This window comes from Sinocyclocheilus anshuiensis, unplaced genomic scaffold (genome assembly GCF_001515605.1).
Source record: "Sinocyclocheilus anshuiensis isolate Anshui unplaced genomic scaffold, SAMN03320099.WGS_v1.1 scaffold399, whole genome shotgun sequence".
Lineage (NCBI taxonomy): Eukaryota > Metazoa > Chordata > Actinopteri > Cypriniformes > Cyprinidae > Sinocyclocheilus > Sinocyclocheilus anshuiensis.
The window spans coordinates 332,316-359,013 of NW_015552570.1; the positions used below are offsets into that span (position 1 = coordinate 332,316).

The window sequence follows — 26,698 nt, forward strand, 5'->3', positions numbered from 1 at the left end:
CAATAAAGCTTACCAGATTTAGTCCTACACTTTTATTTGTTCCTCACTAAATAATGTTTTTTTTTTTCACTAAAAGTTTAGGATTTTATAAAATTATTGTGCACTCATGACTTTTCTAGAGTAAATTTTGCTACTGAATTATCCATTAACCTAGTTTATATTAGTATTTTTGTCATAGATTATGATTATATATTTTTTTGTTTGTTATTTTTTCTTTATAATGAAGCTGTCCATATTTAGTAGATTGTGTGTAACATTCAAAAGAGTGATGATCGACCTACACATTGAGGTATAGAAATTCTACACTGTAGATTGTGTGTAACATACAAAAGAGTGATGATCAACGTACACATTGAGGTATAGAAATTCTACACTGATTAAAAAAAAAAAACTGTGCTGGTATCGGCAGATACTCAGAATTTTTGGTATCGGATCGGTATCGGTTCTGAAAAAGTGGTATCGAGCCAGCCCTAGAAAATACATACAATAAAATACTTCATACCCTCCAGAATGCTTTTCCCCATAGGACAATAGCAACATGCCACAAATTTTAGAGTGTATAATATAATATAATAATATTTTTAAATTGCACAACATAAAGTAATCATTTTATATAAAATATAATAAACCATATTTTTAAATGACAGTAATGAGAAAACAATATGTGCCTAACTTTCATAAAAATAATATTGCAAAAAAAAATTATCATCTGTCCTTTCGTGTGAGAGTTGGGGTCAGACACGGGCCAAACAGACTCCAAACAAGACAAATGAGAACAATAAAGTAGCCAGTTTGGTGACACCTCATTTGAACTGTGCAGGAGAGGGCTGTGCGTATGTGAATGTGAGTTTGAGCGACATTCGATACTCATAGCGCTGAACTGAAAATGCGTCTTTTAATGAGGCTTATCCCAAAGCATATGGGATCCAAACTAAATGAATGTTTTCTCAACCTTCTCACACATTATCAGTGAGGTTCCTGCAGTTGCGCTCTTAATTACATTAACACGACCCACCTAGCTGCCACACAGCCAACACAGTGATTTGACTAAGGTCAACACATTATTATTAACATTCATTTGTGGGAAATAGGAGGTAGAGGGAGGCTATAAGTGATTGTTGTGATGTGAATGGATGGGGGGGATTGAAATTTAAACAAGCTTTGAGGAAGAGCAGGTTGGAGCAGGTGACAACGCTGTCCATCTTAGCGTGTTATTGGGTAATTAGTTGCTCTCTCGCTCTCGCAGCTGATGTCTCTTATGACATAGTGGACCAGTAGCCCTCCTTGACCTTTTCCTCAACCCATATTAAGATCAATTTGGAGCACGTGTTCTTGAGCTAACCTTTTCCTGGATCTGCAATGTGAGAAGAGGCCTGTGGCCATTGCTGTTCCCATCAACACAATCTCCTACCCTCTTCTCTGCACAATATGAAAATGGATAAATGCATGGTCGTCCAGTGACCAATGAATGAGAAAACACTTGATTTCAGACGGTATTACTCAGAAATAAGGAGTAATTCATATATATTTTGCATAAAGAAAATAATGCCTTTAGCATTATTATAATAATGTTTTATTATTTACACTAACTATTTACACTAACTCCGCCCACCAACGTGTGATTGGGCTAGTCAACACTACAAAAGACGATCAGCTCCAGTGGCGTAGATGGTAAAGCGTGTGCTAGTCATGTTTGACGCGACCGACCAGAGTTCGAATCCGCCTTTTGCCGAACTTTTTTTCTCCCATTTCAAATCTCATATCACATCGGAAAGGCATTTATTTTCAATACAAATCAAGAAAATAATCGAAAAGTTGAAAATAAAGTATCAGGTAGGGTTAGGGTAGGTGTAGGGAGGGCTTATATTTTCCAAATAAGGTGGCATCCATTTAATCATTTGAATTAAAATTATAATTTATAAAATACGCCAAAAACACTACATAATTACGAAATGAAACTGCATTCGACTGCGAGGAACAGACCCAAATCCAAGCCTTTTTTTTTCGGCGATCTTCTTCTCCATCCCGAGCAGCGAGTCCACTGTGAGCAGCAAAGCCCGCGCTGACTGACGCGCTCTTTACAAATTCAAATGTTGCCGCTTCAAACGACAGGTTGTAAATGTTACGTATTAATACCTACGTATAAACATGAGACCAGGCTCAATAAGTAGTATAGATATTGGCATTTAGTGTAAATAGCATATCACTAAGAAAATACTGCTATTTTCACTTAGTGTAAAGAGCATCTATCGCTATTTTCACTTAGTGTGAATAGCCGCTGCCTATATTTTAACACATATTAAAACAGAGGGCAGTTATTTTAAACTGTAAAATAATTTTCACAATATTACAATTTTTTACTGTTTTTGGGATCAAATAAATGCAGCCTTGGTGAGCAAAAGAGACTTCTGTCAAAAACAAATCTTACCAACCCCACACTTTTGAATTGTAGTGTATTTAGTTCTTTATTTTGGTTTTGTGAGTGAATTTGACCCAGATATTTTCTTTGAGAGGTTTTATGGAATTCAACAAAGTGTAGAAATGTAAGAAAGCTGGTTTAATTTCAGTTGAGGGCGGTTACATTAGAGTAAAAAGTCCACTGTTAGTCACTTTACCAGTCACAAAACCACACAACACTTTACAGTCATGTTCAATTTAACTGCTTAACACGCCCAATGTCTGGGCCAGGCACAAACAAATAATCTGACTCCATGTCAGGATTTAAGCATCGCCATAGACCGCACAGAAAAAATGTACATCATATAATCGCCAGAAGCCTAATTATTTTCAATGCTAAAATCCACGACTAGTTTAAGCCTCTTATTGCAATCTGGCCACCGAGCGCTGATTATTTTACCCTCCAGACAGTGAGTGGTTAAAGAACCCAAACTGCTGAACAGAATCTCTGCAAGCCAAAGGGCAAAAGATGAATAAGCACTGTACTGATTAGAGTTTCTCCATATCCAACAAAGTTTATCTCTTCATATACTGTTGTCTTTGCTAATAACATTTAAGGGTGTACACACACTAGGCATAGTTGTCTTGAACCGAGCCCGAGCGCGATTGTCCCCCCTCCCCACTCCCCCGCTGGCCTGCACTCCACTCACATTGCACTTTACGTTCCGGGCCAGAGCACGCTTTATGCTGCCTTCACGTGCTATCAAAATTATCGTAATTACGAGTTTTCTAATTAGAAATTGGACATGAACAGCCTCTGAAGTCGTATTTACTACTCAAAAATTATATTGATACTCCAGTTTCCGAGTTAGGCGGGCCATAAACTTTAAACATGTTAGGGGACAACGATTGCTGCTGTTAATGCTATTTGTTAAAAAGGCCCACTGTAAATGCACTTTTATTTTGAAGTGTTCTGGCGATCAGTGTTGGGGAAAGTTACTTTTAAAAGTAATGCATTACAATATTGCATTACTCCCTAAAAAAGTAACTAATTACGTTACTTAGTTACTTTTTATGGAAAGTAATGCATTATAGTTACTTGAAAAACGTAATCTGATTACGTAACTCGCTGTCAATGCAGCAACGTAAAGACACTACGCTCCACCCATTTCCAGCAGGTGGCGGTGATTACCATTTTGTAGAAATAGACCCTGAAGAAATGGGTGAAAGAAAAGGGACTTGATGCTTTCTTCATGTTTGGTGTTGTGTGCGTATTATATGAACCATGTAAGTTAATTTATGTACTTCAGCTCATGTTAACTGTGACCTTTCTGAATTTATATTCTGTTCTTACATGCTCAACATTTATTGAACATTAATGGAATTGTTGTGGAGAAAATAAGCATCAAAGAACTTTAAGCTGCATCTTCATGTCTCTGACCGGACATCTGTGGTGAACTAGTCCCCCACTGGCAACCCCAACTGGCTTAGTTCTACCAGTTTTCTTTGCTATTATTTATTATTCTTTTTTTAAACAACAACTACATCACCTTTTCTTGTCGTTAAAGTCGTGCCTATTTATAGATATAGAAGCATATTGTATTCATATCTAGCGCGATGATGAATGTTTATGATTATACGCCAATGTAATATTAAATTTTATTTTTCCGACAACAAATCACTTGAATGCAACGAGCTCGTAATAACGACTTCATAAGTGGGGAAATAGGAAGTTTCCGATAGCACAAGAAGGCAGTAGAGAAGCGATCTCACTCAGCACAATGAAGCGCATCGTTTTGTTAACTTTGTGGTCTATTATTTCGAGTCGTTTGGGACGCGGTGACACATGGCTCTCTCACAATATATTGTTTAACATATCTATTGCTTTTGCCACTCAGAAATGTTCATGCAATTGTGCTGCACGTAGCCTATCAGAAGTTTCGCGCTCGGGTGCGGTTAGCGCTCACACTACATGCGTACCGCACCCGAGCGCAACTGAACCGCGCTCTGGCCCACCTCTTCCAACCGAGACAGGGACGGCTAAACGAACCGCGCCCAGGCGCGGCACGGACCGATCACACTAGTCAAACAAACCGGGCTTTGGGGGTCAAACACGCTCGGGCACGGTTCAAAACGCCTATTGCAAGTACATCCTAACAGCCAGCGCAGGTCACCTGAGAGCAGTTGGCCAGTATCTGGTGCTTAAAACATCAATGCAAGCATGTCTCTGTTTTCCAGTGTTAAGCAAAAGATGATGAAAGCGGTAGGAGGGGGAAAAAAAAGCACGATTGCCCCTTTCATCGTTTTGTTTACCAGCTGAGGCTAATATGGAAGGTAAGCGTGTTTGAGCTAATCTTCCTCTCACACATGACATTGGCGGAGCATAGGGTCTGGTCCCCTGAGGGTTTAATGGGCCTCAAACAGGCTATTAGAGCAGTGAGTGAACCTGTAGAAATATTATCTGCTCACATACAATCGCACGTGACCAATTACACATTATTTGCTTCTGGAAACACAAACACTGGCTGATGCATCTCAAGTGGCACAAATACCAATTTGTCTTATAGGTCATTCAGTGTTGGGTAGATTACATATGAAATATAATGTGGTACTGATTAAGAATGACATGACACATTTTTTTTTTTACATTTAACTCCTATTTATTGTCGCGAGACTAATCTCATACTATCTGGGCAAAAATATAAAGAAAGGCTTAAAATGTTTCTTGTGAAAATACTGAAAAAAGATGCCCTTTACTGATAGATGATCTTAATCTAGCTCAATTTATATAATAACATTCCCATTTGTGACGACAGTTTGTGAACCAAGATTTTCCAAGTAAGTGTTCCCACAATGTTTATTGTAATTGGTCTTGGGAAAGCAATGCAGACTTATTGGTTGCATGCAGAAGTTATTTCTGTGGATTGCACAGCTAGAAGCCCCATGAAATTGTTTACTCCATTTAAAATGAGTTCTTTGATAAATATACTTTGTTTTGGAATTTTATTAAAGCTTTTGTCAGGATATTGATGTTTATATACAATATCATTATTGTTAGAGAAGACTGCAATTATTTGATCAAAAATACAGTAAAATCACTAATAATGTGAAATATTATTACAATTTCAAATAGTTGTTTTCTATTTTAATATATTTTAAAATGTAATGTATTCCTGTGATGGCACAGCTGAATTTTCATCATCCATTACTACAGTCTTCAGCCTCACATGATCCTTCAGAAGTCACTCTAATATGAAGATCTTGGTGCTCAAGTTTGAAGATCTTGGTGCTCAAATTATTATCAGTGTTGAAAACAGTTGTGCTGCTTAATATTTAAACCGTGATACATTTGTTGTCTTTTAAGAAATAAAAAGTTCAAAAGAACAGCATTTATTGGAAACAGATTTTTTGTAACAATGAAAAAGGCTTTACTGTCACTGAAATTAAGTTTATAAAATTAGCTTTGAATTTTTAATGATGGCTGGTGACCAAGAAATTGGCAAAATGAACTATTTGACAGTTTACATAAGGAAAGAGATTTATGATCATGCAACACAGTACCATCTGTAATTATTTCTCATCAAAATAAGTACATGTAGGATTTTATGAAACACCAAAAAGCCCTGAAGACTCTTCAACTATCTAATACAAAATGATGGTTTGACATGCTGTACGAACCACTAAAAATCTACAGTAGTTTGCTCATATAACCATGTTGTGATGTATGTTTCACTGATCACTCTACTGTACAATTGTTTCATTACCCAAATCAAGTCTAAGCATTAAATATGAAAAATCCCTTTCAAATCTCCAAAGTGACACATTCCCAAATCATACTTGCAATAAATCCCCCTCAAAACCGAACAGACTGTGACCACAGTCTAGTAAAGAGAGAAGAATGTTAGATATCAGAAGTACAGAAAAAATGGGGGGGGGGTACAATGCTGTTTCATGCATTCAGAGTCGTTTACACTGTTAAAGAGTTGGATTCTCATGCTAAACATGGCCAAAGTTTCAAAAAATGATTTGGATATATAACAGAGTATTTCTGTTCCAAATACACACTTCCGGGTTTCTTACAAGGTTCGGAAAGTTTTTTTCGATCGTGGCTCTTCATGACGTAATGAAGGGTTAGAACTCCTTATATGGGCATTTTTCCTGGAAGAGCGCGCCCACGCACACATCGACCAGAGCGAGACCAAGAGCGCGCCCATCAACGCGCTTCATTCGGCTGCACTGAACGGGACTCGCTCGAGAAGAATGTCTCTAAAGAGGTGTGTTTTTGGTTGTAAGAGAAAGATAACTTTGTTCAGCTTCCCGAAGAATCCAGCATTACGTAAACAGCGGATGCAGTTTGTTTTCCGGGGTAGCAACGGAGTTTCGCAAGTGTGTTTGTTGACGAACGTTTTTATAAACTAGGCCCAGTTCGGTGCTGGATTTTCACATCGTTTGATACTGAAAGATGGAGCGGTCCCAGCTATAAAAGATCCCGGTCATGATTCAGAACTGCAGACGGTAAGTGAAAAGGCATCAAATGTCTGTGTTTTGTGCTCGTCACTCTTTAGCTCCGCCCATGGCGTGCCTCCAGGAGCTCGGCTGTTTTCGGAGAGAATTGTAAAGCTGTATCTTTCTTTTATAAATATGATAAAACTAAAGACTTTTTGGAGATATGAAGGATGCAGTACTACTCTATAGGTACTCAAGATTAATATGAGATTGGGTGAAACTGTGTGTGTTAGACCTTTAAGTATCAATCAAATGTCAAAAGCTTAAAAATGCGTTTAAACTTTCAGCCATCACACTTTCCATTTTCAGTTATTTGTGTAGTTCTGTTTGGTGGCCTTAACGGTGCAGAAATTACACATTTCACTTTTAAACATGTCAGTTTTTTTTTTCATTGCCTTTGGCAATGTTGTATTTAAACAGTCATGGCAATAAAACTTGCCTGAAAGATGAGAGAGAGGGACATAGTGAGAAAGGGGGTCAGGGCCTGTGCTCCTTACCGGATAGCCTTCTGTTTTCTTCTGGCACCACTTCAGTAGAGCGTTCCTCTTAGATCCACCATACTCCCGTGCCAGAGCAGACAGAGGGTCTGTTCTTTCCACACTAGCATCAGGGGACACACACATACACACGTACGGTCACTAACACTGCATCTGTACATGTGTGTGAGACCTCATGGGGTTTTGGAGTGTGTGACATGCACTCATAACATTTAGTTATTTCCTAAATGCGATTATAGCATTGAAAGAGCTAAATGTATTTGCGTAATCTGAAAATCTGCACAAAATATATACTGTACTTGGGATAAATAACGTAATGACAGATTGTGAATGACTTTCACTTGACGGGTTTAGTGTTTAACCACTGCTAAAATCCTCACACTCATGTGAAAGTACATCAGTACATCAGGAGCATCTGTCTGCGAGAGACACAGCATGAAAGCTAATCAGATTGCCTTGTTGTGTGTTCGTGGGAAAATTGGATGACTCTGTGGTCATTGCACTGGAACTCCGAACACTATATGCGTCATTGTTTTTATTACCTTTCACACTGATGTCTGTAAGGATTTGAAACAAATACAAGATTCAATATGTATATTCTCCAATACATAATATTTAATATGTTATAAAGGGATTACATTACTATTTACGTGAAAGAGATCAATACTTTTATTCAGGAAGGATGCATTAAATTGATCAAAAATGACAGTAACATTTTTATATTGTTATATTTTTAGTAGCACAACTATTTTCAACAATGATAATTTTTTTGTTGTTTTTTAGCTGCAAATCAGCATATCAGAATGATTTCTGAAGGATCATGTGACACTGAAGAGTGGAGTAATGACTGCTGGAAATGTAGCTTTGCCATCACAGGAATAAATTACCTTTTAACATATATTGAAATAGAATCTTGAAGATAGATATCTTGAAAGATTGAAAAAAAAATCAGGAACATTTGAATGGTAGTGTATATAAAGGCAATTCTGTCATTTGTAATAATAATGAAAAAATACACATCAAACAGTGTCTGTTTTCATTGACACAAATTTAAAGGCACAATATGTAAGATTTTTTTATTAAAATATCCAAAAACCACTAGAACAGTGTTATATATTTTTCTGACTTGTGTACTTACATTATCCCAAATGTTTCGAAGAATGTTTCAATCCAGAGAAATAAGCAATTTTAACTAGTGACGCGGAGCGTGTCCATAGTGTTATTGTGTCGCCTGCTAATGATGTCATAACCCCTCGATTTCCAGTTTTGTTTTGTAGAAAACATGGAAACACCAAAGACGCTTTAATATGTTGAGCGTTTTAATAGACCGGTGACGACCACACAGAGTAGCATTATAACAGAACTTTCAAACGTATCTAGTATGATAAAACAGCGCTGCTTTTTTTTTTCCCCCACATACGCACGACCTGAAGGAGCGGAAGCGATCGACTGTGGCATAATAAAAGCTCCACTGCTTTCAAGCCGTGTGTCACGCTCCTTCAGCGACCTCGTTTCGCTTCGACGGCTTCCAGCCTCACTCTGCTTCATTCTACTACGTTAATAAATCATTAGCTCATCCATGAACATGATTTCTGCCGAGTCCCATCGGATTGCATCGGCTGTGGGGAAGTTTCTGTCAGTATTGTGAATAAACTGTTTTCCATCTTTTCTATTGCAGTATACCCTTTGCATTGTGACAGGTGTGGGGTTTGACTTCCAGGAGGTAATTAAATTTAAAAAAAAAAAAAAATGTAAAAAACAAATATGGTGAAATGTTTAAATGATATGTTACAGGACCATGACAAATTTACATATTCATGTACAATGTACATTAAAATCTTAGAAAATATTGAAGAGTCCATGAACACATCATGTGTCAACTTCCCAAGTGTTTTTGAAGCAGGGCAAAAAAAGGTAATGACAAACGTTCTATATCAAGACCTTTTTTATTTGTATCAGTTTGTGCCAAGTATGATTCTGTTCAAATTGTGAATCACCAAAGAGACTGACTTGCATAACTCGAGGCATTGTTTCTAAGCAGAACAGCAGGGGTTAGCGAAATGAAAACTGAAACTGAAAAAAGGAGAAACTGTTGAGGAATGCGGAATGCAAGTGTATCATGGATAAGAAATGCAGTGCAGGTCTTTCTAATTTGAGTCATCTTATTAGTCTATGTCTCAGCTTTATTCACATATATTTAGCAGCGAAAGGTAGCTGTGAGTCTTTCTTTCATAAGACATGAACAGTCTGTTTTCATAAACAGTCATCTGTTGTTTTAGTGCTCCTAGTGAGGAAGACATTTGCTGCATCTGTGCTTTTGTTTTTGAAGCTTACTTGAGTTTGCTGTTGGCTCTGTTGTAAGTGGATGTGCGGCCATTGAAGTGAGTTGGAGTTTTAATCACAGACTCGAGGGATGGACTCTTCCTCATAAGAGACGAGGGCTTCAGTTCATCACACGACCCTGAGAGAGACAGAACCACAGACACACAGGGGAAATTTAATATTGTGTCCCATTATTGCCACATTTCTGGAGAATATCCTCTCTAAGGACATAACAAAATCCACAAAGAGAAGACATGACACAATATTAAGATAATGTAATAATATTAAGATAACTGATACTACAAATGCCAAAGCAAAACACTTTCTGAAGAAATGATACACCAACATAATACATGATACATGACCAAAATAATAAGGTATGGGGTAATTTTTTGTAATAAGTCAAATATTTTTTGTAATAAATTAATCATTTTATTCTGCAAGGATGCATTAAATTGATCAAAAGTGACAGTAAACAAAATTGCTACAAAAACAAATAAAATAATACGACATTTTTATTGAGCAGCAAATTAGCACATGTGAATGATTTCTGAAGGATCATGTGACACTGAAGACTGGAGTAATGACCTTGAAAATGTAGCTTTGCCATCACAGGAATAAATTACAATTGAATATATATTACAATAAAAAACAGCTATTTGAAATTATAAGAATTTTTCATAATATTCCTGTTTTATGTATTTTTTTATCAAATAAATGCAACATTGGTGAGACTTAAAAGAGATATAAAACATTAAAAGATTTGACAGAACCCAAATATTTTAACGGTAGATATTTCCACTATCTTCTTGGCTTGTTTTACTACATATTTATTACACTTCACTATCCTGAAGAACTGTTTGCACTATAAATGTACACATTTTTCTTTTTTTTCTTGTTTAAAGAATACACGCCCTCTAGCGGCGAAAAATGACATATTGTGCCTTTAAAACACATCAAGGAATTTCTCTCTATACATCATTTAATAATTGTGAAAAAAAAAAACAAATGTAACAAATGGTGAAATGTTTAAATGATATGTTACAGGACCATGACAAATTTACATATTCATGTACATTTTAAACTAAAATCTTAGAAAATATTGAAGAGTCCATGAACACATCATGTGTCAACTTCCCAAGTGTTTTTGAAGCAGGGCAAAAAAAGGTAATGACAAACGTTCTATATCAAGACCTTTTTTATTTGTATCAGTTTGTGCCAAGTATGATTCTGTTCAAATTGTGAATCACCAAAGAGACTGACTTGCATAACTCGAGGCATTGTTTCTAAGCAGAACAGCAGGGGTTAGCGAAATGAAAACTGAAACTGAAAAAAGGAGAAACTGTTGAGGAATGCGGAATGCAAGTGTATCATGGATAAGAAATGCAGTGCAGGTCTTTCTAATTTGAGTCATCTTATTAGTCTATGTCTCAGCTTTATTCACATATATTTAGCAGCGAAAGGTAGCTGTGAGTCTTTCTTTCATAAGACATGAACAGTCTGTTTTCATAAACAGTCATCTGTTGTTTTAGTGCTCCTAGTGAGGAAGACATTTGCTGCATCTGTGCTTTTGTTTTTGAAGCTTACTTGAGTTTGCTGTTGGCTCTGTTGTAAGTGGATGTGCGGCCATTGAAGTGAGTTGGAGTTTTAATCACAGACTCGAGGGATGGACTCTTCCTCATAAGAGACGAGGGCTTCAGTTCATCACACGACCCTGAGAGAGACAGAACCACAGACACACAGGGGAAATTTAATATTGTGTCCCATTATTGCCACATTTCTGGAGAATATCCTCTCTAAGGACATAACAAAATCCACAAAGAGAAGACATGACACAATATTAAGATAATGTAATAATATTAAGATAACTGATACTACAAATGCCAAAGCAAAACACTTTCTGAAGAAATGATACACCAACATAATACATGATACATGACCAAAATAATAAGGTATGGGGTAATTTTTTGTAATAAGTCAAATATTTTTTGTAATAAATTAATCATTTTATTCTGCAAGGATGCATTAAATTGATCAAAAGTGACAGTAAACAAAATTGCTACAAAAACAAATAAAATAATACGACATTTTTATTGAGCAGCAAATTAGCACATGTGAATGATTTCTGAAGGATCATGTGACACTGAAGACTGGAGTAATGACCTTGAAAATGTAGCTTTGCCATCACAGGAATAAATTACAATTGAATATATATTACAATAAAAAATGTACATTTTAAACTAAAATCTTAGAAAATATTGAAGAGTCCATGAACACATCATGTGTCAACTTCCCAACAGTGTTTTTGAAGCAGGGCAAAAAAAGGTCATGACAAACGTTCTATATCAAGACCTTTTTTATTTGTATCAGTTTGTGATTCTGTTCAAATTGTGAATCACCAAAGAGACTGACTTGCATAACTCGAGGCATTGTTTCTAAGCAGAACAGCAGGGGTTAGCGAAATGAAAACTGAAACTGAAAAAAGGAGAAACTGTTGAGGAATGCGGAATGCAAGTGTATCATGGATAAGAAATGCAGTGCAGGTCTTTCTAATTTGAGTCATCTTATTAGTCTATGTCTCAGCTTTATTCACATATATTTAGCAGCGAAAGGTAGCTGTGAGTCTTTCTTTCATAAGACATGAACAGTCTGTTTTCATAAACAGTCATCTGTTGTTTTAGTGCTCCTAGTGAGGAAGACATTTGCTGCATCTGTGCTTTTGTTTTTGAAGCTTACTTGAGTTTGCTGTTGGCTCTGTTGTAAGTGGATGTGCTCCCAAGTGTTTTTGAAGCAGGGCAAAAAAAGGTAATGACAAACGTTCTATATCAAGACCTTTTTTATTTGTATCAGTTTGTGCCAAGTATGATTCTGTTCAAATTGTGAATCACCAAAGAGACTGACTTGCATAACTCGAGGCATTGTTTCTAAGCAGAACAGCAGGGGTTAGCGAAATGAAAACTGAAACTGAAAAAAGGAGAAACTGTTGAGGAATGCGGAATGCAAGTGTATCATGGATAAGAAATGCAGTGCAGGTCTTTCTAATTTGAGTCATCTTATTAGTCTATGTCTCAGCTTTATTCACATATATTTAGCAGCGAAAGGTAGCTGTGAGTCTTTCTTTCATAAGACATGAACAGTCTGTTTTCATAAACAGTCATCTGTTGTTTTAGTGCTCCTAGTGAGGAAGACATTTGCTGCATCTGTGCTTTTGTTTTTGAAGCTTACTTGAGTTTGCTGTTGGCTCTGTTGTAAGTGGATGTGCGGCCATTGAAGTGAGTTGGAGTTTTAATCACAGACTCGAGGGATGGACTCTTCCTCATAAGAGACGAGGGCTTCAGTTCATCACACGACCCTGAGAGAGACAGAACCACAGACACACAGGGGAAATTTAATATTGTGTGCCATTATTGCCACATTTCTGGAGAATATCCTCTCTAAGGACATAACAAAATCCACAAAGAGAAGACATGACACAATATTAAGATAATGTAATAATATTAAGATAACTGATACTACAAATGCCAAAGCAAAACACTTTCTGAAGAAATGATACACCAACATAATACATGATACATGACCAAAATAATAAGGTATGGGGTAATTTTTTGTAATAAGTCAAATATTTTTTGTAATAAATTAATCATTTTATTCTGCAAGGATGCATTAAATTGATCAAAAGTGACAGTAAACAAAATTGCTACAAAAACAAATAAAATAATACAACATTTTTATTGAGCAGCAAATTAGCACATGTGAATGATTTCTGAAGGATCATGTGACACTGAAGACTGGAGTAATGACCTTGAAAATGTAGCTTTGCCATCACAGGAATAAATTACAATTGAATATATATTACAATAAAAAACAGCTATTTGAAATTATAAGAATTTTTCATAATATTCCTGTTTTATGTATTTTTTTATCAAATAAATGCAACATTGGTGAGACTTAAAAGAGATATAAAACATTAAAAGATTTGACAGAACCCAAATATTTTAACGGTAGATATTTCCACTATCTTCTTGGCTTGTTTTACTACATATTTATTACACTTCACTATCCTGAAGAACTGTTTGCACTATAAATGTACACATTTTTCTTTTTTTTCTTGTTTAAATATTATTATTATTATTATTATTATTTTTGGACAACTTCAGTGGAAGTCAACTGTGCATTCTGAAAATTAAAAAAAAAGTGATTATAATAGTCACAAATATTAATTCTTCCATGTGTTATTTGATCTGTTATAAGTTATTGAAATCCTATTTTAGCATTGGAACTAGTGCTCTAAGCAGATGAACTTTAACTTATTTTAAAATGATGTTAAGTTTTGTGGCTATACAGTACTTTTGAAGAAATATACTTTTACTTTTTTTCGCCAGAGCAATACCAATAGACCCCATTTTAGACACTGATGTTTTAGACAGATTTCAGACAAAGATAATGACTTTGTATTACAAGTGCATACATGCGCACAGTTTCACAATTTCAAAATGTCTGTGGTAAGCAACAACATGCCACAGATGCTATGAACAGTTTAAATGTAAATGTTTCTCTACAGTATAGGTGTTTAAGGATAACTGAAGTGTTTGTTTGAAGGACGCTCCTCAATTCTATGTCACTATGAAGTACCATTGTGGGGGAAATCTCCAAAGGCGATTTTTCTCTCAAGGGTCTTTGACAGCGGCTTGATTCCAGAGTGCCTCTAGAAACATAAGACACGTGTCAGTGATAGCATGGCCCATACTCCAGTATAAATGCGTGGTTCATTGTGAGATTTGTAGTACCTGCATGGGTGAGACAGCAGCAGCAGGGGCTGTACGGACTGGTATGCCACTCAGGGGGCTTCTGGGAGATGTATGCATCTGTACTGAGTTGCTGGGTCCATCTAGAAGAATACAGTGAAACGCTTTTAAAAATGGCCATAGAAAATCCTATTTCCAGCCACACAGACAACATTAAAAATCTGAATAGATAGTTCATTCAACAGATAGTATCTCATTACTTTCGTATGTCATTCCAAACCTGTATGACTTTTGGAACACAAAAGAAAGTGTTTTTGAATTTAGAACAGCTAAGGTGCGTCGTTAGACACAATGTGGAGCGGAGAGACTAAAACCCACTCATCTGTTCTAAATTCACTGTAAACCATGGCTTTACAGGGCTTATTGCTTTTAGAAAATGTTAGCATGTGCTTAGCCCACCCAATAAGTCAAAATTTTCAACAAAAATCTAACATTTTCATAGTTGCATAATAATACTGATGTAATGAGGTCACAGGTGTATGTTTCTATAGTAATTTACAACTGCTTCGAACATAGCTAAAACAATCATAATCAAGGACCGGAACTTTGGTTTTGGTGACCACTGACTTCTATTGTATGGACAATAAAAAATAAATCTCAAAATATCTTCTTTTAAAAATTGCATTTGGGTGAGTAAATGATGACAGAATTTCAATTTGTTGGGTGAATAATCACTTCAAGGTCATTTACACAGGAAGTTCAGTATGACATAATACAATAAGTCAAGAGGATACTGCATAATATCGCTTTTTTAATTCTTCATCCAATATAGTTTTTTACTGGCCCATCCTTGAAAAACAGCATGCAAAGGGTTACAAATGAATCTCCACTCAAACTATTAAGATCATATAAAATGTAAATGCGAAAATTGGATTTGTCATAATACAAACCGTATATGGTAAAGTAATGGTTCACGAGGACCCTTATGAGGACAATTATATTTTGATGAAGCTGGAATGACTGTCTGACAACACCACATTAGACTTTCTGAAATACCCTATTTTATTCTGCAGAACATTTTATAAAAATCACAAGCTGTACTAAAGGTTATTAATAATGGGACTCTTTGTCTTATTATTCTAGGAACATTAAACAACCTCTCCAATCTAGCATGACATTTTTTTGTGATTAATGAGCAGAAGTCCTGCTGTCTCACCACCCGTAACTTACAGAAGTATCTGTCCAGCATAAAGACAGGCGGGAATGATTTGAGAGGTCTGGCTGCTGTAATGAGAGCCAGACTTTCCTGCTGATGTGTTACTGATACTGGAATGACTGTCTGACAACACCACATTAGACTTTCTGAAATACCCTATTTTATTCTGCAGAACATTTTATAAAAATCACAAGCTGTACTAAAGGTTATTAATAATGGGACTCTTTGTCTTATTATTCTAGGAACATTAAACAACCTCTCCAATCTAGCATGACATTTTTTTGTGATTAATGAGCAGAAGTCCTGCTGTCTCACCACCCGTAACTTACAGAAGTATCTGTGCAACATAAAGACAGGCGGGAATGATTTGAGAGGTCTGGCTGCTGTAATGAAAGCCAGACTTTCCTGCTGCCGTGTTACTGATAGATTGTGATGGCAGACAGGAGATGTTTGGAGAGAATTACATCATTAGCTCAGATTAAAGTACAGCTTCTGTTAGTATCTGTTTCACCATGATAGCGCCATGATCTAAACATTTCATCACTGCCTAAATATTTTTTCAGCAATCATTTTACCATCTGAGACATTTTACTCAATGACTCAGATATTTAAAATTAATGTTACATGGAAGAAAAGATGAGAAAAAGGGAGAGGAGAAGAATGAGAATGAGGGGAGACTGAGGGAAAAAAAGAAAAGCAGCGAGAAAGGTCGTGTCCTCACTCGGCACAGCTGTGTCAAAAGACTTGATGAGAGATTTGACCGTGGCTCCTGGTTCTGAGGGCATGCTGCTTCCACTCTCATTGCCATTGGTTAGGAAGCCACCAGGTGCATTCTGGGAAACGGTCATTCGGCACCAGTGAGGACTGCCATCTGAGTCAGAGAGACTAACGTCTTCACTCCATGACCTATCAATCACAGAACACATATACAGATATAGAGAGGCAACAGGGATGTGAATGTATTTTACATGAGGTGCTACATGTGCATATGAATAAACTATTTTACATGCTGTACAGTAAAATAAAATAAAATAAAATAGACAATTATACGATTTTCATTGTTTTTTTTATGACTTTGTAAAAATACAAAAAAACCCCAGAAAAAAGTAGATTGATACCAATTAATGTTTAATAATTTAATAATATTAAATAATAATAGTAATTTCAAACCATATCAAAATGGCATTCAGTACTAATGAATTAGTTAAATCATGTTTGATTCACATCTCACCCCATTAATCAAAAGAGAAAAAAGATAAATTATATTTGCATTAAAAATAAAGATATAAATAAAGTTATTTTAGGACTACACTTTTTTTTTGCATTGTCACTTTTTTCATCATAATTAAGCATATTTCCTCCTCAAAAATTCAGTGTCTAAGCATGTGTAATTGATATTATCCTTGATTCTCATCATTTACATCAATTACTGTTATTTTTTATTTTTTGAAAATGCTGCAATATGTTTTATTAAAATACTACATTAATGCCACAATCTAAACAATCTTAAAGGTTATAAAAATATGCATCCATGTTCTTTATGCACAATATCATTTCTTATTTCTATCTTTTGATTTTGAAATGAAACATGACCAGCCGTATCTTTTGACAGGTTTTGTGGGATTCAAAAATGATGGCCGATTGTTAAAAATTCATTCATTAAGGGATTAATTGAATGATTTTTGTACAAGACCATAAAGATATAATTTCTCTAGTTTAATCAATACTCTGTAGACAACATTGGTATATTAGAGCTAATTGTCCCCACATCACACAGTGTACTGGAGACAGTAATTAATAATTAAATATTATGCACATTTGAGCACATTTAAGTGACGTTTACTACCTGAGGCAGAAATGTCCTCTTGTGCAAAAATGGTTCAATATGCGAACAGTATTGCATAATATAAAAATGCAAAATATTAGCAAGGACACAGTTCTAGTGATGCCTCTGCTCAGGATAAAGTCCCAAACTGTCTGTGTCATGTTTCTTTACTGTAGATGCATGTATACAAACATGTGAAAGCGAAAAATGAGAAGCCCCAGTGGAAGCAGCCTTAAAAACACAGACATAACATGCTGGAATGATCTGATTTATTGACTTTAAAAATACAGAATACATTGATGAAAATTTTATACATGTACATTTAAAACCCGTGTTGTCTAAATGTGTTAGAGATAAATAGTATTGTATCTCTCATGAGTACAAACGTCATTGCAGTCACATGAAAACAGTACATCAGTTACATCTGCACATTCACTGAATCGAAACAGAAACTGCATCATTTAAAGGCAGAGGTGTGAAACTGCTAAGCATGCAATCATATTTTGGCACAGTCATGTCCTGAACTGTTAATACTAGCATGTAATATAATTTCTGATAAACTGCATCTAGATGAATATGTTCCTGCGAGACACACGACCTGAGATTTGACAAAACGGCAGTCGAGGACCTGACTTCAAGTCTTTAAAAAGCTCGAAGATGATTTTGTACACTTCATATTTGAGAGTCACGTCTCATTCGCATTCATGATATCATGTGATATTCACATTCACTGAGAAACTTTCAAACTGAAATTGGCCACAGATGATTGAACAATGCAAATAGGAGTGTGGAGTGGAGTAGAAAGCTTCACGCATGAGGAACACAAACAGAAGTGCTTAGCTAAGTTGTTTATTTTGAACGTGAGGTAAAGCACGTTTCTCAAAAGCTCGACTGATTTTTTATCACTACTTCTAGTGATAGTGATGTAACAAAAAACGACACCGAGACGACACAACCACCTTAACCGTACAGCAAACATCATCCAATACAAGTAATCTTCATTGGTTAGTGCTTGAGTAAATCAAATAAAAACATTTACAAGTTAGTGGGTTGTAAACCAACTGGGTTTTAACTATAAGAATCAGTGTGCTTAAAGACTAAAACAAGCTTTATATGTTGGAGTGTTGATAGGAATGGTTTGTCTGCCATCTAGTGTTGGACTTGCACACAGCAGTACAAAACTAAAATTTCATAATTTGAAGTGGCACATGAAAGTTCCCAATGTCTTCATGTAACTGAAATAGATGTATCTGCTCTGCCCAATGTGTAAACACCAAGAATATGAAAGAAATGACCTGGAATAGAGGGAATTAAATGGTTTACCCTGTCGTGGCTGCTGTTGAAATGCAAAACGTTAAGACAAAATCAAAAAGTGCTGGTAAAGTATTAAAGATCCATAAATGTTGGCTTTATTCCTAAGGCAGCACAATACAAAGCTATTTTTTTGTACTTTAAAAAGACAGTGCCCAGTCGGATATAATAAATTAATGTTACAGATACATCCTTACACAATTTGTTTGCTTTTTCTTCCAATTATCCCCAACGTTTCAGTTGGCCCTGCTTAAAGGTATAACACACTTCAAATAGTGCAGGGGCTGTTTGCTTTAGAACAAACACAAAATATCTCTTCTGAGTAGGTGTGGAAACAGCATATGTATTCCCGGTTTTGTGATATCTTTTTCATCAAAAAATTCAAAATTTGTCTTCACTTTCTCTTCACAAATAATACTGACACACAGATAACTCTGTATTACAATACTGTAAACCAGTCATCAGTTTTAACCCTAGACATCTATCGCCCCTCAACTGCAGTCTTGGAGGTCTCAAATGCAGGTCCAGTGGCAATTCTGAAAGAAACAAAGAAAACATAGGTATTTTTAAGGTTCAGAATTCGGTTCGGAATGAAGATCTATTAAAGAAATACTTGCTAAATTGAGTTTATTAGGATGAAAGCCTCAGATTGACTCATTGAGATGAGCAGCATCATTGATCAGCATTGATACTTTTCATTAGCAGATTGTAAGCAGATGATTGAAGGAAGAAAACCTTCAAACATTTCCAGAAACCTGTTTGTTTCACAATCTATGTGCAAAAATCATAGCAAACAGCAGATGTCGCCACATACAAAGTTTTCGAGGGCAAGAAAGTAAGGAAATGTAGAACTGGCAAACAAAGCAGACCCAGCCCCGTTTGAATAAAATGAGCACAGCCAATCAGATAGTAGTATTGTTCAAAGCAGTGGGCGGGTGGCTGAGGCAGGGAAAACAGGCAAGACACAAGCTCTTGAACATCCTCAATGATTAAATCACTCTGACCATCCATAAGCATTCATACTAGCATTCTGTATGAGTGCTGGGCTGGTGATAGCAGTGCACTCACCTGGGTCAGAGGGAAATCCTTTAGAGAGCAATCTCAGGGAGCATCTGAGGGAGGGGGGAAATCGACGCACACTGGCTGTCCGTTTGAACGAAGGGGTCGGGAAGAGTTTTAAAAATCTAGCAACTCAAACGCACTACTTATAAAAGCGCCCATCTCAAAATACTTCAACTAGTATTCAATACATGCACTCATCTTATTGGATTCCTATAATGAAGCGCACAGGTCTAGTGTCACATGATAATGGAGAGACAATGTTGTTGCTAATGCTCTGCAGACTAATGCAAGATATTCTATGAAGCTAGCACACAAAACAGACATGAACACCAAAGCATTAATGCCAGCCCAACACCATTTGACACAGGTAAAGATGTTGCTGGGACATTCATTTTCCTCAAACAGTTTGTTCGGTGTATCAGATATTGTTCTTGGTGGATGAGATGTATAAATTTGCACATCAAATAGATCATCAATTCATTATCAGTTCAAACTCAGTTCATCTAAATGAGTGTTTATAATTTAAAAGATATGGCAGGTATATTTGTGTGTTAAAAATAAGGTTGTGTATGAAACCTGAAAAAAGCTGTATTCACTTCCTATGACATCCCACATTTTGTGTGTTATGTGATTTGATGGCTAGTTAGTTAAAAATTATGTTTAATTGAGTGATTGAACAAAGTAAACAACATTTACAGTCTTGTTATTGTTAACTAAAACTATTAAAATTGTTTTCCTTAACTGAAATAAAATAAAATAAACAAATTAAAAACATTAGTGCTATATATATATATATATATATATATAAAATATTTTATATATTATATATTTAATGTATATATAATATTTAAAAATGACAAAAGCTTAAACTAAAATTTAAATGAAAACAGAAAATATGAAAACACAAGGTAATTCAAAATATTAATAAATATCATAATAGTAACTATAAATGATAACTAGTATAACACTGAACATTTATAAATGTCCAACTTTTTATTCAATTTCTAGTAAGAGATAATCAAGCAAATATTTGATGACTACAATGCTTAATGTCTAAAGTTCATTTGAACTTGTCTTTTATCTTTGTCTTTTAATTTACTTTTTTCCTCAGAAGTTAAAAGGAATATTTACAGAGCTGCCTTTGGTTTCGAACACAGTACGTAGTAGTTTTTTGGGGCCATATCACAGTTTAAAGCTACTATAAAAAAAAAAAGTAAACAGATGCAAGATAGTGTGTAAAAGCAGAGGAGTGAGGGTAATTTTGCATGACTAGTGATTTGAGTGTTCATTGGTACAGTTTACTGCAGTCTTTAAAATGTCAGACATCAATTTCAGACTCTTAAAATGTCAAATTCCAATTCTTTATCTGATCTTGAGATTGTAAAATACTTTGGAAAAAACTTTGGGATGTAGCAAACTATACCACTGAACCCAGTCAGCGGCTGTCAGAGATTGATATTTGAATAGAGGCGATGGTTGTAGGAATTGAGAGCCCAGATGGATAGCAGAGGGGAGGGCAGTGTTGAGTTCATGAGTGATTGTGTACCTGGTGCCCTGGATCTGCTCCAACTCTGAAGCCAGTCTTGCGCTGTGCTCCTGTTCCTCCTGCAGACGTCTGCGCAGCGTGCGCAGCTCCTGCTGAGCTTCCACCTTTATGTCATTGGCGACCACTACTGCTGTCTGGAGGTCAGCCTGGAAATGGCGCCACTCCTCTGTCTCATCCTGAAAGTCCGCACACAAACACATGCATTTTTAGTCGTGTGGAGCGGAAGTGTTTTGGCCTTCTTGTGAGCTCATGGGGCTGGTCATGGAAATGTCATTTTCAATCTCGGTGACTGATGGGCACTGACATGGTAGGCTGCAATCCAGCTTGCATTTGCAGCTCAAAGTGTGCTCTAATGAAGACCGTTCTGGTCTCATACACATAGCACTGTTCTGCACAGATGGAAGATATTCCTCCTGAATTATACAAACTGACATCCACTGTCAAACATGCATGGCTATGCTGTAGTTCATTACAAAATGAAGAAAGTACAAGAAGAAAAACAGATAAACAATTCCACCTTCATCTGTTTATTCATGGCCTTAATCTGCTTCTCCAGCTCAGCCTTGTTTTCTTCCAGCCTCTTGATTTGATCTGAAAAATAAGGACAAAATTACAATTCACAAAAATTATATATACACTACCATTTAAAAGTGCTGCGTCAGTAAGATATTTTTTTGTAAAAGAGATAAATATTTTTATTCAACAAGGATGCATAACTTTTTTTTCCAAAAGTGACAGTAAAGACATTTATAATGTTACAAAAGATTTCTATTTCAAATAAATCCTTTTCATTTGAACTTTCTATTCAAAGAATCCTAAACAAAGTTTCACATTTTTCATAAAAAACAAATAAAAATTAAGCAGTGCAAATGTTCTTAATATTGATAAGAAAAATACATGTTTCTTAAGCACTAAATCAGCATTTTAGAATGATTTCTGAAGGATCATGTGACACTGAAGACTGGAGTAATGATGCTAAAAATGTATCTTTACCATCAAAGGAATAAATTACAATAATTTAAAAAAGGAACCAGTTATTTTAAACTGTAATAATTTTTCATAATATGAATGTTTTTTTTTATCAAATAAATGCAGCCTTGATGAGCATAAGAGACTTCTTTCAAAAACAAAAAAATGGATAGACTCAAACTTGTACTCAAACTTTAGTGTATAAAATAAATGTATTTAAATAAATAAAAACTAAGCCTACAATTGTCAGGGATTCATCACAGTCACTTCAGTCACCATCCAGCATAATTACCCGATCACAGTCACCTGAGTTCTGATCACCCGCACCTGCTGTCACCAATCAAGCCACACTACAAATACACACACAGCACAGTCACTCACTGTCCGGTCAACCGTTCACTCCTACGAACTTCTCTGGACTCTCTCTGCCAAATTCTCCTAGAACGAATTACCTGCTGTTCCTCCCGCGATCCTCCAACGACTCCTTGGAAACTGTTCCACGATCTCCAACGTAACCGGCATCCGATCCTCACCATCAGAACTCAGATAAGCACCCTGGAACCATTCACTGTGTTGACACTCACCTGCCTTTAACACACCTATTCCAGTCATCCCCTTACCCAGTCAATAAACCATCCTGATTTGCACTTACCTGTTGTGTCTGGCCTTGCTTTGTGACAAGAATTACATTTGACTCCTAAAAATCTTAATTACTGTGATATATCCATACATTTTTTTTAAATACATCTTTTTTATTATTAAACAATTTTACTTTCTTTTGAATTTGGGGTAAACTCTGACCTGGGCAAGTTCTTGAAACTTAGGACTAAAAGCCAAAAAGAGTCTTGAAATATAAATACTGTTTAGCTTATATAACTAAGGGCAATAACAAGGAGCTATTTAAATTTATTTAGTTCATTGCAGCTGGACAGACACAAGCTGAGCTGCAATAAAACTACAATCTGCACCATGAAATTTCCTCCCCCCCTGCTTACAGAGGAAAAGAGAGGAAAGCAGACATGCTCACAGTGCATATGAATCCTGCATGATGCAGTTTGGCAAAGATTTAAGCTGGAGAGATCTAAGTACTAAACAGCTCAGTATCTCAATCCATCCAGGCTGCCAGAACCAATCAATGTGTTTCACTAATCACAGCAGACTCCAGCCAGTGTGTGTGCATGTAGGCCAGATTCTGCCAGATGATACTGTATATTTAGCATTGGCTGAGGGTGAGCAGTTAAACATTCACAGCATTGGGGTTATGATCATTTGGCAAGGTGGTATACTGAGATCCAGAGACAGATAATTGTCATACTCTCCAGGTCCAGAATGGTCTGGCTGGTGTGCAGTCTAACTGCCCGTTGCTGCTCCACCTGGTCCTCCAACTCAAAGATGGTCTCTTTTAGGTCCTTGATCTGGTTCTCAGCATCTCTGTTCTTCTCCTCTAAAGCAAGCATGTTGGCTTTATGATCTTGTTCCTGTTTCTCCACCCTCTCCAGCAGCTGCAGCCTGTCTGCCTCCACCTGTACATACAGACACATACATGCCTCAAAAACACTGTTACTATTTTTAAAACACGGTAGTGCAGCTATTCAGGAAGCATATCTCTTATTTAATAAGGCCCTTCTATTGCAGCTCTAACTGGCCAGTACTGCACACTGACTGCAATCCACAGCCTTTGACTAACACAAACAGAGGTTACTGGCAAAACCTAATAACAAACCAAATTATATTTTAAACACTTGATACTGATTTGAGGGGGGAAAAAAAAGATTGCCAGAGCCAAGGATTCAGATAATTCCCGCCCATCCCAGGCCAACACAATTCACATTTCCTATCGTTTTTGACCAAATACCCCTTGATTTGTAGGCATTTTCATGTAATTGTAAGATACATAAAACAGATAAATAAAACAAAAAGTGAGAATGATGGGTTAGATTAGATTTTTTTAAATAAATTAATACTTTTATTTGGTTAAATTGGTCAAAAGCAGCAATAAAGATATATCAAATTTTAAATAAATGCTATTATTTTAAACTTCATATTTATCAAAGAATCCTGTAAAAATGTACGATGGTTTCTATGCCATATTAACCAGCACAACTGTTCAAAATAATAAGAAATGTTTCTTGAGCAGCAAATCAACATATTAGAATGATTTCTGAAGGATAATGTGACAATGCAACATTTTAATTCACAATGTCAATTGTATTTGTAATAAAAAATGCAGGCTTAGTTTTCTTTCAAAAACCTGGTAGTGTATTTAGCTGTAGTATTTAGGATAATGTGTTAATGTTGAGACTAAGGTTTTAATTAATCATACTTTAATAACTTCTTATTTTAATAAGGTTTACAGGGTTAATATGCTCTAAAAGCACCAAGCCCAGATCTATGCTGACCGTCAGTGTGCAAAAAAAACTCTCTAAAAATGTTACAAAAAGAGGTCTTGTACAATTCAACATTCATTAGAATCATCAATTATTATCCACCCCTGCAATAAACAAAATGTCTCTAGGTTACGTATGTAACCATGGTTCCCAGAGGGAACAAGACGCTGCATCGAGATCACTTTGGGAACGCCCCTGTGTGACCGCGTTCTGAAGCACGTGTGAAATCAATCCAATGGAGCAGCGAGACGTCACGAGCGGGGTGACCTCATCAAACACAGCCAGGCGAGAGCGGAGCATACGCAGCAAGAGTAATTCGCAGTGATGTCAATCAGCTCCTCGAAAGCACAACTCCGCTCCCAAACAAACAACACACAGATCATGTGTATCCCCCGCTGCCAGATAGTGTGGGCAGGGAGGCACACAACGTCTGTAATGCCGTTTGCTCGCCATAGATATTAGTTTAGACTTAAGCGATCTCGACGCAGCTCGAGTTCCTGAAGGGGAACATTGCTTTTTTAAAGAAATTCATCACCATAGAGATCCTTTAAGAATGAATAGTCTGACTTTTTAAAAATTCAGTTTTGCACATCTCTACTGATGTTGAAGTACTAAACTTAACTTAACATCTGAATTATATAAAAAGAGTATTAAGTCAGACAACAGGAAACAGTATTGCTCCAGTGTTGCATACTAATTAATTGAGAATTAGATCATTCTTGTTGTGGTATAGGCCAGGTCATAATTCACTTGACAGTTGGATCAGCCTATACAGAACAGAACAGCGTCTGAGTCACACACACCTCTTTCTTCAGAGCCTTGTGAACAGAGACGTGCTCACTGAGTGTGCTCTAAGACGAGTGTGGCATCTTAAAGCTCTGTCCAGTGGCAACTCCCTCAATGACATCTGGACTGAGGGTGTATGCTGAAGCCAAAAGGCTTGGCTCACTCAAAGCGGTGAAGTCAGAGAGAAAATTAAAGTTCATTTTGCGTTTGGAGGTGCACTGGGTTCATGTGACAACCACGAAGTGCCAGTGATGTTCATGTTCTTGTGGGTTTATAACGGTCCTTTCTGTGTATAATTGTATTTTAAAGGATGAGGTATGCCTCTAAACACATCACTACAACATTTACAAGTGCAAACTAGGCAGCTACAAAAGTTCGCCTTTCAATATTTATGTAGGTTCCTCTCTAATTTTTAACAAAAAATATGCTCTGTGGTTGGATGTAATGCAACTGTATATGTGGTGACATTTTAATAGGTTACATGCAGTCCTTTTTTGACATTAAGAGAGAAATAGAGAGCTGACAGAGCTTTGTAGAACTCAGAGAGGGTATTAGGCAACAAAGTTGTTTACCCAAGTTTCCCATTTAAAATTGTACCACATAAATGTTCCTGAAGGACTATTAAAGGGTCATCGGATGCCCATTTTCCACAAGTTGATATGATTCTTTAGGGTCTTAATGAAAAGTCTATAACATACTTTGGTTCAAATTTCTCAATGGTAGTGTAAAACAGCACCCTTTTTACCTTGCCAAAAACAGCTCTGCACACAGCAACCCGTTTTAGAGCATGTTTCTTTAAATGCTAATGAGCTCTGCTCACCCCGCCCCTCTCTTCCGTGGAGTGACGACGAGCCATTCTCATGAGACTGTTTACTTTAGCCGTGGAACTTGCTAACTAGTACGTTATTAGGAAAGGCGATTTGCAAAGATTCATAAGAATCTGACGCCTGTTTCACACAGCAAACGTGAGCTTCGCGGCAGCTTCACGTCAGCGTAACTAAAGCGTCACTGCAGCTGCAGACTCGCTAGAGTATTCACACTGGAAGCGTATGTACAGCGTCACAGCAGCGGCTCCAAAGCGACATATTTCTTTACAAAGACAACTATAAATTTGTTTTTAGAAGTTGGT

General features: G+C 36.4%; 1 protein-coding gene across 1 annotated transcript in view; it reads right to left on the reverse strand.

Moving 5' to 3' along the window:
* Window positions 1-26,698, reverse strand: part of specc1 (sperm antigen with calponin homology and coiled-coil domains 1) — a 174,123-nt gene that overhangs the window by 45,202 nt on the left and 102,223 nt on the right. The window contains exons 5-12 of the mRNA XM_016455778.1: window positions 23,712-23,919; window positions 21,945-22,018; window positions 21,428-21,603; window positions 16,405-16,589; window positions 14,510-14,610; window positions 14,355-14,427; window positions 12,948-13,074; window positions 7,401-7,503 (exon numbers count right to left, since the gene is read on the reverse strand). Coding sequence (XP_016311264.1) covers window positions 7,401-7,503; window positions 12,948-13,074; window positions 14,355-14,427; window positions 14,510-14,610; window positions 16,405-16,589; window positions 21,428-21,603; window positions 21,945-22,018; window positions 23,712-23,919 — 1,047 coding nt within the window. The remainder of the gene's footprint in view (window positions 1-7,400; window positions 7,504-12,947; window positions 13,075-14,354; window positions 14,428-14,509; window positions 14,611-16,404; window positions 16,590-21,427; window positions 21,604-21,944; window positions 22,019-23,711; window positions 23,920-26,698) is intronic.